We start from the raw sequence: 17,272 nt of genomic DNA, 5'->3' as shown, positions 1-17,272 counted from the left end.
GAATTGTGGAAATAGATGTTGGGAAGTGAAGTGTTTGGATCACTAATGGGGAAAATATAAAGACAGAGGCCATGCACAATGATGTCTCACTGGTGGAAGCCAAATGGGAAGGAATAAGGAGAGGGGAAGTTGCATAAAAGTCCAGAACAGATTGCTTTATTTGTTGTGATTGATATTCTAACACTGTTTGTGGAATTCAGAGTTTTCAGTCTCATATGGCTACAACCGAGCACCAGCAGCGATTCTTGGAGATTCAGCATATCAGCAATGCCAGCTTAGTTACACTACTGCCTACTAGAAAAGAGAGCTTGCAGACACTCATAGACCCGGATGGGTAAGTGTAAGTAGATGTTGATGAAAGCTGGGATTATCATTGTGTGTGTGTGTACTTTTTTTTTTAAGTTAGGAATTTGTTAGCTTCAAGTTCAGAGAGGAATAAGAGATACTCCTTTGTGTTATGTGTTTTTTCAGTGAGAGCAGGAGGGTGATTCCATACAAATGGGTCATGTCATCCTGTGACAGTGGCTCTGCGGACCATTCTGAACATTATTTAAGTTAGCCCTTCCCTCTCCCCCATCCCCTACCCTTTTGCCAGATGTGAAGTACCACACTAAGGGGGACAGGGGGAATCTCAAAGGAATGCCAGCCAAAGTTAGCAGTGGTTAAGTTTTCATTCATGGCTACAAACTAACATATTAGCTAAACCTGTATCCAATGACACCACTGATATTGATCAAAAATTAATACAATCATCTCATAATTTTGTAGTCTGTAATGCTATCCAGAGAATACAAGCTTGTCTAAACTAGTTGTAATTCAAGATCTGAAAGTTTATTACATATAACAAATTTGAATTGGTGCTTTCTGCACATTAGTACTAACTGTACTCCCTAATGGGCTGATGATCAGAAGCAAACACAGGCTATTACCTCCATACTAGCGCCTTCGTTTGCTTCCACCCCATGATCAGAGCCCCCGAGCACGTGAAACAATGAGCTTGAGGGCTCTGAACGCAACTAACATACACATACATGCAAAACAGGGCTCTCAGCGCAAGTAGCATGCAGATGCATTGTAAATGTATTCCTCCCCGATGATCAGCAAGCAACGCGCCAAACATTGGCGCTCTGTCCGCAGCAAACTCTACGCCAACTCAGAGCTGGTGTTAGGGTTTTCAGACCATTGGGGAGGAATGGTGAGCCCTGTCCAGCATGCATTTGCATGCTAGAAGGCCCCCCATTTCCCCCCAATTCAGCACCCCCTGCAGGAGCAGGAACCCTGACACCCCCCCCCCCCAGTGACACGGGGGCTGGAGGTCCAGTGGACCTCCGACCTCCCCAACACAAGTTCGGGGGGGGGGGGGGGGATGGAGATCTGGTAGGGCTCCAAACCCCCCAACCCCTCCTAGCATCCGCCCAAGTGGAGCCCTGGTGGCCCAATGGGCTGTGAATCAACCCTCCCACCTGGTGGTCTAGTGGCCCTCCTCCCATACCTTTATTGGAGGAGGGAAGTGGACTCCCTCCTCTTCCCCACCTCAAAAATGTCGGTGCGCAGCCCTGCCCGGTGCATCCTGGAATGCACTGGGCAGGGCTTCACACCATATAAGGTGGTCTAGCGGCCCTCTTCCCCACCCCCCCTATCTCCCTCCTCCAACAAAGGTAGGGGGTGGGGAAGAGGGCCGCTAGACCACCAGGTGGGGGGATTGATTCCCGGGCCACCAGGGCTATACGTGGGGGGGGGGGATGCTAGAAAGGTTACGGGGGCTGGAGACCCACCAGATCTCCAGCCTCCCCTGAACATGTGTCGGGGGGGGGGGGGGTTCGTGGGGACTGGAGGTCCACCGGACCTCCAGCCCCCATGTCGCTGGCTCAGGGTGGGCGTACTAGGCCACCAGGACCAATACTGTTTGGGATCTGGTGGTACCATGGACCTCCTCCAGCCCCTTTGTTTGACAGGTCTGGGCTTTTGACAGCCCAGACCTGTCAAACAAGTGTGGGAATCCTCACGCACTTCACCCCATGATCAGAGATAATAGCGCACATAAATTTGCATGCTATTATTTCTGATCATAGGGGCGGTAAAGCCCTGTGCTGTTTGGAACAGCGTGGGGCTTTCGATCATCTGCCCGTAAATTAGTATCTCATCACGTATGTCCTTTCAGTACTGGCAGGCTCACTCCCTGTCCTTCCCCATACCCCATAATAAAGCATATATATGTGTTCTGACCAGTGCTGGTAAGTTAATTCCCTTCTGGACCCCTTTCCGGTATTCGGGGGGTAAATACAATTCTATAGTCAGCTTAAGCTTGCTGTCTTAAAGCAAAGGTAGGGGATGGGAAGGCTATGTTACTTTGCCAGCTCTGTATTGTGAGAGACGGGCCTAAAAGCCACAGACAAGGACCCCCAACCTTTGCAATTACTGGACTGCAGGGAAGTTAGGTGGCATTTCCTTAAAGAATGAATGGAGTTTGGACAGAAAGATGCATCTGAGGCAATGGGTGAAGGAAAAGGAGGCCAGAGAACAAGAAGCAGTGAGCATGAGGTGTGTCTGAGAAGACTGAGGAAGGAGCTGGCAGAACTTGCTGTGAAGTAACCAATTTATTTCATACTCTGCGTGTTTTGTTCCTTCACTTTAGAACAAAGAGGTTTTTTCCACAAAGGTGGTGCAACACCTGTCAACTGCACTTCAGTGGAGACCTGATTAAACATCGACGCACCCAGGAACATAAGGTGCTCATATTTAACTGGCTTTAAAAGACGGGTCGCAGCCCATTGCTTGTTCCCTGTCATAGCTAGTCTCGCACTTATATCAACAGACGTTGGACATTGCACGATGTTGCGGCATGACCAGAAAGTAGGGTTGTCTTTCTGTGGCTTGTTCTGGTTTAGCATGTTCAAACCTGACTCATACCAGCTTCTAAAGTATCAGTTTGTTTGTGGGCAGAGGGTTGTGAGTTTGGGTTAAAGTCTCCTGCGTAGACAACAGCTGGAACTGTGAGCTTGCTTCACCTGTCCTGCATTTTTTATTTTCCTCCCAGCTTGCAAAACACTTGTTGCGTCCCTTCTGCACTATCTGCAGCCGTCACTTCAAAACCCCTCGCAAGTTTGTGGAGCACATGAAGTCCCCAGAACACAAGCAGAAAGCTCAAGAGGTAATGTATCATTGGGAAATCTACAGCATGAAGGAAGCTGGGCAGTGGGACATGGCAGAGAACCCTTAACTTTTATTCTAACCAGTTATAAACAAAGGGATCTCAGTGTGCTGAAGCATGAGCTGAGCTACCATTGGCTTTAAGCTATGTGTAGATAGTGGTATAAATGTTAGCATAAACACTTATAAAGGTCTTCAGTTTGAGCATTTGTCAGAGTGCCTTTATGGTGTCATCACCCAGGTGAAATTGAGATTTTATTGTATAGAAATGATTAGTAGTAGTAGTCATCATTTTTTTTCATCTTTATTATTTAACCATGTATATGAGAGATTCTTGCATCTGATTGACCAAAAGCAGTCTTCCTTAGTGCTCTCACCAGACCAGTCCAGTATCTGTGGGTTGTGTCATCAACCAGCAGATGGAGACACAGGATACAGAGTTGTGAGCGCTGCCCTATAAGAGCATCATTTGGCCTCATCACTTCATTATTTCTCTGTCTTCAGCAGATGGTGATGGGTGAGCATGCAACTCTTGGGCTATTCTGGTCAGATAAGCTCCAGGGGCTGGTGGAGAACTGGTTACCAGCAAAGCTAGTCTTTCCTGTCAGCTGTTGAAAGAAAGGAATAAAAAGGAGACATTTCTTTATTGTCCAGCTAGACCAGTCCAGACCACTGGATTATATCCCCCGACTAGCAGGTGGAGGTAGAGAGAAAAAGTCAAGTTCTGGTGACAGGTGCACCTAGAACTAGCCAGTATTTGAGTGTTCTGTTAGACCTGATGCATCCACAATGTCTTAAAAGTCTTTATAGAGGAAATGTCTGAATGTGCACATTATAATCAGGTTCTTAATGCTGGATAGTGCCATGTATGTAGGACCATGTAGGTCCATGGACAGCTGGGCATAATGCTCATAATAGTGCTACAGTAGTGCTTCAATAGCTTGCTTTGCTCCTACAGTTCATTAAGAGATTAGTGACCGAGGGGGGCAAATGATGCCCCCATCGCTGTCCCTGATAGTTGTAAATCAATGTCCTCACTAAATAGAAAATAGTTATTTTTCAAAGCTAAACTGGTCAATTGGAAGATAAATTCTGTAGGTACAGTAAATGGTTGACTACGTTAATTTAAAGCATATCGTATCAGTTCAATAGCTTCCAATTGAGGAATCGCAGTAAACAAAGACTGAACTTCTAAGGTGACCAATAGCACTTGAGCTGAAATCTCATGAAGACTTTGTATCTTATTGAAAAAAAATGAGTTGTATCTTTAATGAAAGAAGGAATCAGGGGGATTAATGGAGCTAAAAAGCTATCAACATATTTACAAGAACGCTCTAAAAGAGAATCTCTGGTGGAGACTATAAGGCATCCTGGAGGATGATACAAAATTTTATGGATTTTAGGTAGGTAACAAATAAAAAATAGGTATTTTAGCCTTTGTGTGATTAAAAATTGAAACTCATTCTTCATAAGGAAGCCTGAATTCAAGGCTTCCAAAGTAATTACTCCAATTTGTTGAAGCAAACCCTCAGTAGGATTATCTGTTAATCTCTGATAGGTCTTACCATCCAACAACTGCCACAAAGCTTCCATCATATAATCCTCCCTATCCTATAGCACAACCACTCCTCTTTTATCAGCATGTCTAGTGGTAATCTTAATGATTGTAGAGCTTGTTTTTCGTCCACAGTTAGATTGTAAGGAGTCTGAATGCATTCTTGTTACAAAAAGACAACATCCCGGAAAACAAGTTTACGAAGCTCATCAGTAGTGGGGTCTAACTATCCTGGGGGAGACCAGGTACTTTTCTACCACACATCTCTGAATATGCAGATGAACCAATGTCCTGATCCAAAAAATACAATTCCAGTTGAAGGGAGTGCCACATCCACATGCAGTTGAAACAGATCATGATGATGAGTAGGTACAAATGTTAACCCTTTAGCTAAAACGTAGCACATCAATCAAGGAGTAGATGTTACAGTACTAGGAGCAGGGACGTAGCCACGGGTGGGCCTGGACGGGCCCAGGCCCACCCACTTTCCCTCCAGGCCCACCCATCCAAATCCTTCATCGCTGTCGCTGCCTTTTCTCCCGCGGCTCCGGGGAACGGCCATCCGGGAGGCAGCGATCAGCGTTGCCTGTCAGTGCCTGCCCTGAAATTGTGCTTCTCTTCTCCCCAGGCTTCGCCCCGCTCTTTTCTTCGCTTGTCGCGCAGTGTTGCGCTGCTATTCAAACAGGTAGCTCCGCTCCTCTCTGCCATGTCCATCCGGCCCTACTAAACAGGAAGTGCATCAGAGGGCCGGATGGACGCGGCAGAGAGGAGCGGAGCTACCTGTTTGAATAGCAGCGCTGCGCTACGAGCGAAGAAAAGAGCGGGGTGAAGCCTGGGGAGAAGAGAAGCACAATTTCAGGGCAGGCACTGACAGGCAACGCTGATCGCTGCCTCCCGGACGGCCGTTCCCCGGAGCCGCGGGAGAAAAGGCAGCGACAGCAATGAAGGATTTGGATGGGCGGGCCTGGAAGAGTAAGTGCTGGATTTGTGGTTGGTTGGTTGGGGGGGGGGGGAGAGGAAAGGGAAGGGATACTTTTGCCAGACAGACTTGTAGGAGGAAGGGGATTAGAGGGAAATGGGAAGGAAGAGAGCTGCTGGAGATGGGAGGAAAAGGAGGAGGGGATCAGGATAGAAGGGAGAGAGCTGCTGAACATGGGAGGAAGGGACTGGAGAGCTTCTGGACAAGGGAGGAAGAGGGAGGGAAGGGAGAGAGCTGCTGGATATGGGAGGAAGAGGAGGAGGGGACTGAATGGAAGGGAGAGAGCTGCTGGACAAGCTAGGAAGAGGAAGAAGGGACTGGAGGAAAGGGGGAGAGCTACTGGACATGGGAGGAAGAGGAGGAGGGGACTGGATGGAAGGGAGAGAGCTGCTGGACATGGGAGGGAGAGGAAGAAGGGGTTGGAGAGCTGCTGGACAAGGGAGGAAGAGGAGGAAGGGACTGGAGGGAAGGGAGAGAGCTGCTGGACATGGGAGGAAGAGAAGGAGGGGACGATGGAAGGGAGAGAGCTGCTGAAGGAAGAGGAGGAGGGGATCTGGGTGGAAGGGAGAGAGCTGTTGGATGTGGGAGGAAGAGGAGGAGGGGATCTGGATGGAAGGGAGAGAGCTGCTGGACGTGGGAGGAGAACTGGAGGGAAGGGAGAGAACTGCTAGTACAGCACAAGGAGAGAGGGAAGAGAAACAGAGATACCAGACTAAGGAGATGAAGGAAAAGGGAATATTAAACCTACAGCTTGAGGGAGGGAGGGAGGCAGGAAATCAAGCAACCAAACCAGATGCTGGAAAGAGGGAGGGAGTGAGAGGGAGAGAAGCTGGATGGGGTAGGGTCAGAGAGGGTAGAGATATATTGGCACTGGGGACAAAGAGAGGGGAGAAGATGGACAGAGTAATATAGGGACACAGAGAAAAGGCGATACTAACCATGGAGGAAGGTAGAGGTACAGAGATGGAAGAAGATAGAAGGATGGCAGAGAAAGAGGGAAAACAGATGGAAGGATGGCAGAGAAAGAGGGAAAACGGATGGATGGGGAGAGAGACACTGGATGGAAGGATGGGGAGAGAAAGAGGGGAGATGGATGAAAGGATGCAGAGAGAAAGGGGAGAGACTGGAAGGATGTGGAGAGAGAAGGGACACTGAACAGAAAAGGGTAGAGAGATAGACAGACACTGGTTAGAAGGAGGGAGAGAGACATTAGATGGAAGGATCAGGAGAGAGGGTAGATGGGTAGAAGGATGGGGAGAGAAAGAGGGAAGACGCTGGATGGAAGGGTAGGGAGAAAGAGGTGACACTGGATGGAAGGATGCAGAAAGAAAGAGGGGAGACTATTGGAAGGATGGGGAGAGAGAGGGCAGACACTGGAAGGATGGGGAGAGAAAGAGGAGAGCTGCTGCATGGAAAAGGGGAGTAGTGAAAGATTGGAGAATAAGAGGAAGGGGCATTGGGAGAACAAGGGTGAGAAAAAGATGAAAAGCCATAAGTAGATGAAAGGAAATTAAAGAATGGATAGTAAGAATGAATTAAATCTGGACACAGAGAGAGGCAGAAAAATATTGAAGAAAGCAAAGAAAAAGGAGAGAAAAATGACAAATGGCCAGGAAACCCTGGCAGAAGAGTTAAGCGAAAACGAAGGAAAGCAGAATCTAGAGACACAATGAGAAAAAGTAAATGGCCATACAACAAAGGTAAAGAAAATAATTTTATTTTTAATTTAGGATAAAGTAATATGGTGTTAATAACATCTCAGAGACCAATACTTCCTTCCTTAGGTCAGGAGAGGATACCGTAACAGCATTATACTGACCTGAGGCAGGAGGTTTTGGCCTCTGAATGCTCACTGAAAAGGATTAGGCTATTAAATAAATTGTCTGAAATCGGATGCACTGAAAAGCAGCACTTTACCCTGTGTGACAAATGCATCTGAGTGTGACTAAATTTTGCTGGGGGGGGGGGGGGGGGTACAGAGAAAATTTTGTGCCCACCCACTTTGGGTTCAGGCCTACCCAAAATTGGCAGTCTGGCTACGCCACTGACTAGGAGCTGGACATACAGGTGAACCAACGCTTCTGGAACTCAGAATTTTCTCTACATGAACTGGATCAAAAAAAAAACATATTTCAAAGAATTCATTTTAACACACAGAGAAAATTAAGCCAAAAAATCCCTCCTAATTGCCATACATGTAATCTCAACTTAAGAAATTGTTGTCAACATCTCTGCTTAGCCATGGTTACATCTGGAAAAATTCTTATAATCCACGAGGAGGACATCTCGATGGCGAAAAAGTAAACGTAGAACTCAATCACGTTCAGGCTCCAACACAGAATTCACAATCAGGGTTGAAGGTTTAACCCCTTTATTATTTCCCTCCAAAGCCTGAGTCAAATTTAAAATGTCAAATGAATCTTACTCCTTCACAAATGTTGGCAAATAATATATCCAAGATATTGGCAGACAAGATTCTTCAGGCACTTTCAAAATTTCAGTAAGATAACGTTTAAACATAAAGAGGGGTGCTACAGAGGGGACTTTAGGGAAGTTCAGAATACATAAGCTCTTCCATCTCAAATATTTTCCATGTTTTCAGTTTTCCTATTAAGAACGTCATCTCCCTTAACCAGTGCAGCTTGATTGTCAATCACTTTTTTAACATCCTTTTCCACAATACCAAGTCTGTTTTTCATTGGTAAAATCTTCTGTTCCATTAAAGTAGCTCTACCAGCATGATCAGGTAATTGAGCAGATAGACTCGAGCTTTTGACAGAGAGAATTTACTTTTTGAGTCAAAGCATCCCAAAGAGAATCAAGCGCAATAGTAGAGTTTTGAGGCAAAAATGTAACTTGCTGCAATCCACTAGTAAAGGTTGTAAAGTCCCATGTTGGGTCAAAGATGAAATTGTCTTCTCCAAGTACAACTGCATCGGCAAGCTGTGCCGCACTCATATGCATGGCATCTCTTGGCATTCCTTCAAGCTGCACCAGGCTCACTCCTTGAGCTAGTGTCTGGTTATTATCTGCTGATGGAGTAGTGGTTTGTAGGGGGGGGCGGATTTGTAGAATGGAGTGAGGATCTTCATGTTAATTATATGCTATGTAAAATTACTTTGTTCTACTGTTACTGCAATTGTTATGCTTCTTGGTTCAATAAACAGATTCTTAAATAATAAAATGACCTTCCTGTTGGCAATTTCTTCAGCTTGTTGAATTTCAGAAATGCAAGCTTTCTTGTTCATCCTTTCTGCCAAAAGTTTTTCTCTTTTCCACATAAATTAGTCTTCCTTCTTTTCTCTGAGAGGAATGTAGAGAGATATATAGGTTTTTGCATTTCTTGGATGTGCAGTACATAGTCATATTTGGAGATCTTGTAAATTACATAGATTGTTGGTTCTTTTCAAAAGTGTAAGAAAGGGAGAAGCAGACTCCAAGGCTATTATAGTACAGTGGCTTAAAGAGATTATTTATTTTGCTTACATTGTCAACAAGGTGCTGCTCAAGGGATTAAAGGCTCTTTCCATGAGGATGGTGGCAACCTCTTGGGCAGCGTAACGATGGCTGACATTTTATCGGGCGATGATTTGGTCCTCACTGCATACATTTGTGAAGTACTATTGATATGACATGGCTGCTAAAGCAGAGGCAGATTGAGGACTGCTTTGCTACATTCTACAGGTAGTGGACTGGTCTGGTGAGGTTGGTAAGGAAGGAGAAATTAGATCTTAACTTGCTATTTTTCTTTTCTTTAGTCCTCCAGACCAGTCTAGATTCCCCACCCTATGCTTGTTTAAATGTTTTTTGGGGGTTTTGTAGCCTATAGTTCTCTTGCTGTGTTCTAAATGTTGAGGTTCATGTTTCAATTGTATGTTTTGTTTTCTGTTTTCAAAGAAATGGAGAATTTCGAGGGAATGTTAGTAATAAGTTACAGGGGTAAGAAAATAGATTTACCACTGCTTTATTGAAATACCAACATGCTGACCCTGCACGGCAGCACTTACTATTCTCCGTTCTCTGTCTCCCTCTGCTGGTTCATGGACACAGTCCACAGGTACTGGACTGGTCTAGTGGGACTAAAGGAAAGAGAATTAGCAAGTAAGTAGTTTTGCTTTACATCACTGTATTCCAGTTGTTGAGTAGTGTCTAGGAGAGTAAACACACAACTGTGTAATGTATCTTGGGAAGTTTCTTTAACAATTGTGTGTGGTGGCTATTCAACCCATTTGTATCTTTAATATAAAAAAGCCAGTGGGAGAAAAATATACAAATCTAACCACAGCAATTAAATGACTGGATCATAGTTTAAATGATCATATGGCTAACCTGAAATAGAACTGAACTTATAACCCCAGAATTGTTAATAAAACATTGAAGATTTTTGTAGCTGCTCTTTTGTGAGGAAACTTCTGTTTGGCATGAGATTAAAGGCGATAGAGGGGAAACCGGACAGGGAGATGGCATGGTGTTCTGAGGCTGCTCATTTGTCTAGCTTTAGGTACTTGACTATATTAATTGGTTGTGCTCTGTGTGTCCTGCAGGCTAGACTGGGGGAGAAGGAACCAGGGAGCCCAGAGGACCCTGATGAGCTCATTACAGTGGATGCAGTTGGATGTTTTGAAGACGACGAGGAGGAAGAGGGAAACAGTGAAGAAGAAGATGCCAAGTCTCTCTTCCCGGATGATACATCTGTCACCCAGCTGGTATGCAGATCACTTTCAAATATGGGACTGTGCATTGCAGCCGTGAAGACAGGGCTGCTGTCAGCATCCTATTTGCCTCAGAAAGGTGGTTTTCACACTGATGGGTGACATCACTGACAGAGCCCTGGCACAGAGATGCTCCCCAGCATTGTTTTTCAGGAAGCTTTTGAAAGTTTGTCCACATCTTCCCGCCCACTGTCATTGTGCGAGACCAAGCCAGTCATCTTCATTCTGCAGAGCAGAGAAGTTTTCTTTACAGTCTTCGCTTAGCTCACATCTGTTCTTCTCTTGTAATTTTCACAGCCATTATTATTATATCCAGCAGTGTAAGTATTCATGCAGGGCCAGTGCCTTTTCCCCCTTAGTGTCCCAGATAAGTTTTTTGGCATTTATAAGTTTATTTTCTTTTGCCGTGGCTCACTAGACCCTCTTAGGCCTTAAGCTTACTGGTCAGGGCTGAATTTTTGTCAAGATTGAGTTATTTGGTTTTGCCTCAATTATTTTTGCCAAGATATGTCCCGAAGAACCCCCAGTGGTTTTAAAAAGTGCAGTAGGACCATTTCCCTCACAGACACTCATAACTGGTGCTTGTGGTGTCTGGGGCCCAACCATAATCCTCCTCCTCGTACACTCTGTCTGGAAATGTTAGTATTTTAAGGTCATGAGAAGCAGTGCATTTTGATTTTTGGCAACAGGACGTCTAGTCCGTCAATTTCTGCATCAGTCCCAATGGCTCCTGGAGCTGCACTGGACACTGGTGATGCTTCAACATTGAGGAGGTCTCCACCTGCTTCAACATCAAGCATCTGTAATGCCCTCCAGGATTGAATATCATTCAATCCTACCCCAAGGATAAGGACGGATTCAACATCGCCATTGTCGATGCTGAGGGACTCCAATGCCATGCGTCGGGTAGAGGCCAAGAAGCATTGGCATCATTCCCCCTTGAAGCATAACTTTGAGACCACCAGGGTATTGATGTTCTCAATACTTGAGAAGTTCCCACACCATGAAGGCTGCTTACCCTCCAAGGACTTGGAATGGGCAGACCACTTTCATTGAGCCGGTGTGGTCCAGTTCCTCAGGGGAGGACATTTCCTTGGAACACCAGAGATCACCCATTCCTCAGCGCCCTCAACCAGGGCCTCACCAACCCAACCTGTCAACAGACTGAGGCAGGTACAGTCACAAGCATTCCTCAAGGAGTAGTTTTGTGAGTCTTAATTTGGACTTCTCCTAGTTGTCTGAGGAGGCACCAGAAGTCCTTTCAGAGTAGGTGTCTCTTGGTCTTCCTTCAGATCTCTGCCTTCCACATGAAAGGAGAAAACCTCCCTCTGAGGAGCTCTTCTTTACTGATTTTGTTAAGGAGATGGTCATTTGAGTTAGAAACTGAGGATGAGTCCAAGGCTGAGTTCGACATAGTCAAATTTGACACTACCCTCTCTCCCCCCCCCCCCCCCCAAAAAAAAAAAAAGGGTGCTGTGACTGCCCATGCATTTTTAGGCGTGTATAGATGAAGCAATAGGAGACTCCCTTCTCTGTACAACCTTTTCATAAGAAGGCCGACTCTTATGTATAGAGTCTAGAAGGCCTCCATCTTCCTTACTTACCATTCCATTGTGGTTGAATCCACTCTCAAAAGAACCAAGAATTTCAACGCTCACTCCTCAGTGCCCCTGAGAAGGGAGGCTTGGACATGTTCATACCGCCCTGCCCAATTCACCTTGGAGTGAATTCCATCAGCTTTAGTAAGACTGGCTTGGTCCTACATGACAATGGACAGGAAGACATGCACATACATAATAGCATGCTTCCAAAAGCTTCGGGAAAACAGTGCTGGGGAGTGTCTCTGTGCTGAGCCTCCATCGGTGATATCACTCATCAGTGTGAATATGTCTTTGAAGCACACTTGCTACAGGTGAGTAACTTTGCTTTATTAGCACATGAGGTGGGGGGGGGGGAATGTCACCAGCATGTGTTCCCTGCAGCTGAGGAGAGTGGCACTCTCTGCCCATCAGCGCAGGAGGAAGGATAGCAAGAGTTGCTTGCCTGCACATGTTGTGGGGCTATGTTGGGACACAGCTTCCAAACCATGAGGTAAGGGAGGCATCTTTGTTTTCCTTCCCCTGGAGCGCACACGGTGGTAAGCTGTTTTCTGGCAATATGTGCATCGCTTATTAGGTTGCAGGGATGTAAGCAGGAGGAAGCACATGATTATGAATTCGGTCAGCTGCAACCAGCCATTGGCAGGTTGCCAGCATGTGTAGCTCTGTGGTATAGGTGTATACTCTAAAAGGAGGTGCTGGTTTCTTTTTAGGTCACAGGGAAGGAAATGCCAGTGCAGGGCTGTGAAGGAAATGAAGGCTACTGCTCAGACACTGTCTATGGTAAGTGGGAGCCCTGATCCTGCTCCCCAGTCACCTGCAATCTTGCAGTGAACCATCTTAGGGGTTTTTCCCTTACACTTGTAACATTTTCAGAATTCATTGTTAGCAGCTTTTTCTTTTTCTTTTTTTTATTTTAAATTTAAATTTGACTGTTAAAAACCTTTATTTTTCTTACATTTTTTAAACCATATATATTCACTGTATTTATTTTTAGCTTGTATTTTTCCAGTGTTGTAATTGATTTCTTTTGGTTGTGTACTGCTCAGGACCTTCAGGGAATATGTGGTTTATAAAAGCCTAAATTATATTAGTGAATGACGTGAAAGACCACTGAAAAGGACTGTCGACTTTCTGCATATTTTTTTGTAATGTGCATTTCTTAGCCATCTTATCTTGTCTGCATTATCTCCATTGTTCTCCTTGTATGTTTTCATGGTCCTAGTTGGGCTCTCATCTTACTACAGACTTGGTAATGTTGGTCATCTGTTGGGATTACATTCTGTTCTGTTTTGCAGGCCTGGATTTTGTTGTCCCCGTGACAGGCTACCTCTGTAGGCTGTGTCACAAATTCTATCCCCGTGACTCTGCTGCCCGGCTTGCACACTGTAAATCCTGGATGCATTTTCAGAACATTCAGGTTAGCTATTTCTATCAGAGCTTTTCTTTTGTCATTTCCTCCTTCCTCCTATGCCGCATTCTGTCTCGGTGGTACTGAAAAGTTACCTGGTAAATGTGTTTCCAAAGGAATCATTTGTATAGTCTCTCACAACATCACCATTTCCCATTTCCTACTCACTGTGCCATGCCCCAGAAGTAACTATTTTCATAGAGATTGTGAAAGGGAAAATTCTGATGACTTCTTATGTAAGGTGAGCATAGGCATAGTTTGCCTGCTTTGTTTGGGGGGAGGTGCAAGAGGTAGGGCACTCAAATGTAAGTGTGGGGGGAGGGATTCACCCCTCCCCTCAGATTGGCAGCTGTTAACTTTCTCTTCCAGTATAATACACTGTTGCATTTGCCTGTCCCTCCCAGCCTGCTGCCAGCAGCCTCATCCTTCCCTTCTTTTTGTATCTTCAGCAGGGTGATACATTAACATATTTTCAAACTTTATATTTCTTAATATAGTGTCATCCTTTATCTGTGTCTTTTTTTATTTAAGATTTTCATTTCTCATGGTATTCTTTCCATATTCATCTTCCCTCTGATTTCTTTTTTTACTTATTTTATTCTCAGCATTTCCTCTATATTTTTCCATCCCATTTTTTTTCTTTTGCTTATGCTAATAGGTTCCAGTTCTTTTGTTTTCCCTTTTTTTGTGTGTTTTTCTTACCCTACTTATGCTCCTTCCATTCTTCTCTCCCCTCCTGCTCTCTCTCGCTCCCCTTGTACCTGGCTTCCCTACTCATTTGCTTTTTCTCCTTTCTTGTGCTCTCTCTCTCCTGCTCCATCACCTTTTCCCACACATTCTCCCCCTCAACAGATCCAACATCTTTCTGTTTCAAATCTCCCTTCCTGTTAGCATAGCAATTAGTAAAATGAAAAACAGTAACAAGAACTCCTGGACCTTTGCACTTCTGTGCAGCTAAAGGCTCTGTAGTGTTCCACTTCCGTACAGCAATTAGACGTGCATGTCAGAAGCGGTAGGACACAGAGTCTTCATTGGCACTGGCACACAAAGGTCTGAGGTGTTAATTACTGTTTGGGGTTTTGTTCTTTTTATTTTGCTTTCAGTTCTCTGGCAGGAAGGGAAGTTTGCAAGAGAGACACTGGAACATGGGGTAGGCAGGGGGAATAGAACAGAAAATGGGGGTAGCACCGGCAACAGGGGGGGGGGGGGGTTAAAATTTAGATGGACTAAAAACTGTGTGTGGCTCCCACCCCTCCAAAATTATGCCCATGAAGTAAAGATAGCACCTGGTTAGTTAGGTTTAAGACCCAAATGAATTGGCATTTTCATTATGTCCCAAGACTCAGTCCAGACTTCTAGGATATGCCCATCTACCAGCAGGTGGAGACAGTACGGCAAAGTTCTGCTTTAAAGACTGCTATACAGCTGCTCCCAACTAGTATTCTCTATCTCCAGCAGGCAGAGACTTACTTGTGCAGCTCTGTGACTAATACTGGAGGATGGATCCTGAGCTATTACTTTGGGTACAGTTGAGCGGGGGGGGGGGGGGGGGTCAACTACTGTACTGCTTCTGCAGTGTGTGAGTACACACTTGGGGGTTCCAGGTTCACCCTCCCCTGGCTTCTGCCTTATTGAAAAAATAATAATAAAATGGTGGTTATTGCCTTTACTGGCATTACTTGGAGGAAGTTATCAGTCTTAAACATGGCAGTTTCACAGGGCCTGTGACCTTTGGAAGCTACAGCAGTATCAGCTGTGATGGGGGGGATTGGGTGAGTACTCCTTCCTGTTTCTTCTTGCCACGGTGGCCGAATTGGCAAAGCGCAATTTGTGATGTGAGAGCCACTGAACAGCACTGGGGCAGTGCAACGTGTGTATGTGGGTTCCTGATGAGCTGGTTCTTCCCCTCTGGATTCCCTGCCAGTAACCTCACTAGCAAACATCAGCGAGAGCACAGAGACTACTCTGGGCCTCCCCACCATGCTGCTGCTGCCCCCTCCCCCCACCATGCTGCTACCCCTCCTACCATGCTGCTGCTGCCGCAACATGCCCCCACCCCCACCGTGCTGCCTCCCTCCCACCGTGTTGCCTGTGTCCCCCCCTACCTTGAAGGGCCCTGGTGGTCTAGTGGCTGTGGCTTCTTCGAGGGCAGTAAATAAATCCCCTCTTTCCTGCCCATCCGCTGCCTCTACTCAGCCCGGTGTGGCACCGTTTTACAAAATGGCTGCCGACACTTCCTACGGTAGTCTCGCCTCTCGGAAGACTACTGCAGGAGTCTCGGCAGCCATTTTGTAAACACAGCAGTGCAACCAGGGAGAATAGCGGCAGTGGCCACTAGACCACCAGGGCCTCGTGGGGGCTGTAGTGTGCAGCAGCAGGCAGAGCCTCTGGGCCCTCAAGCACTGCCCGGTTGCCCAAATGGTCAGCCTGCCTTTGTCTGGTACTGATAGCAGGCAAGCATCAGATGAGCGCAATACCCGTGATCGCACATAACGCTGGAGAATGGTACACATGCAGCAAGAAGTGTTGTGATACAATCCCTGATGAACTGATAACAGTAAATCGAATCTTCTGCGCCACACACAACCAGCACATCTGTCACAACACTGAAGAAATATGATCAGAAGAATGCTAAAGTCCAAACACCAACCATGCAGCTGAGTTTTGGACCATTCGCAAAGCTTGCAAACAAGAATTAGACAAGCCCTGATACACAATATTACAATAATCCAACACACTGAAAATCATAACTTTACCACATTGCGAAAATCAGTCTTAGGCAACAAAAGCTTAAGCTTACTTAATCAGCATAATGTAAAATATGAGTTCCTAACCACTGCCTGAATTTGAGACTTGGATAGAAGTGTCCAAAAGAATTCCCAAGTACTTCATTTTTTTCAGACTGTGGAATAGGAATTCCAGCCAAAAATATGGTTGATGGAAAATCAGTGGATGCTCTAGAAGAAACAAAACACTTCCGTTTATTTTCACGTTTAACTGCAAACAATTGGTATTCATCCACTCCTTTATTCCCTCAACATCTCCCTGGACCTGTGGTATTGCAGCTGTTACAGAAGACTTATCATGGACAAAGAACTGTGTATCATCTGCGGAAATTCTATACGACACACCATATTCCTTCAGCAGTTTACACAAAGGTTTCAGATACAAATTAAACAATACAGCAGAAAGTGCCGAACTTTGGGGAACCCTAGTGCTTGGCATATAAACTTTCAAAAGCGCATCTCCAGTATGAACCTGATGTGCGCTATCCATCAACAATACTCTGAACCACTCCAATACGACACCCACAAGACTATGTTCCTGCAGTTGCATCAATAAAATGCGGTGGTCTAGAGTACCAAATCCTGCAGAAATGTCAAGAAAAATTATAATCCATATGTTTATCAAGACCACAACGCAGTTCATCCACGGTAGCTGTAACCATACAGTGGTGGAAATAAGTATTTGATCCCTTGCTGATTTTGTAAGTTTGCCCACTGACAAAGACATGAGCAGCCCATAATTGAAGGGTAGGTTATTGGTAACAGTGAGAGATAGCACATCACAAATTAAATCCGGAAAATCACATTGTGGAAAGTATATGAATTTATTTGCATTCTGCAGAGGGAAATAAGTATTTAATCCCTCTGGCAAACAAGACCTAATACTTGGTGGCAAAACCCTTGTTGGCAAGCACAGCGGTCAGACGTCTTCTGTAGTTGATGATGAGGTTTGCACACATGTCAGGAGGAATTTTGGTCCACTCCTCTTTGCAGATCATCTCTAAATCATTAAGAGTTCTGGGCTGTCGCTTGGCAACTCGCAGCTTCAGCTCCCTCCATAAGTTTTCAATGGGATTAAGGT

General features: G+C 45.4%; 1 protein-coding gene across 1 annotated transcript in view; it reads left to right on the top strand.

Moving 5' to 3' along the window:
- Positions 1 to 17,272, top strand: part of CIZ1 (CDKN1A interacting zinc finger protein 1) — a 100,947-nt gene that overhangs the window by 70,930 nt on the left and 12,745 nt on the right. The window contains exons 10-15 of the mRNA XM_030207927.1: positions 201 to 334; positions 2,636 to 2,729; positions 3,038 to 3,151; positions 10,229 to 10,390; positions 12,708 to 12,777; positions 13,293 to 13,414. Of these exons, the coding sequence (XP_030063787.1) occupies positions 201 to 334; positions 2,636 to 2,729; positions 3,038 to 3,151; positions 10,229 to 10,390; positions 12,708 to 12,777; positions 13,293 to 13,414 (696 nt within the window). The remainder of the gene's footprint in view (positions 1 to 200; positions 335 to 2,635; positions 2,730 to 3,037; positions 3,152 to 10,228; positions 10,391 to 12,707; positions 12,778 to 13,292; positions 13,415 to 17,272) is intronic.

This window comes from Microcaecilia unicolor, chromosome 6 (assembly GCF_901765095.1).
Source record: "Microcaecilia unicolor chromosome 6, aMicUni1.1, whole genome shotgun sequence".
In the NCBI taxonomy this organism is placed as follows: domain Eukaryota; kingdom Metazoa; phylum Chordata; class Amphibia; order Gymnophiona; family Siphonopidae; genus Microcaecilia; species Microcaecilia unicolor.
The sequence above is the reverse complement of the archived record's forward strand: the minus strand, read 5'-3'. Positions and strand labels throughout refer to the sequence as shown.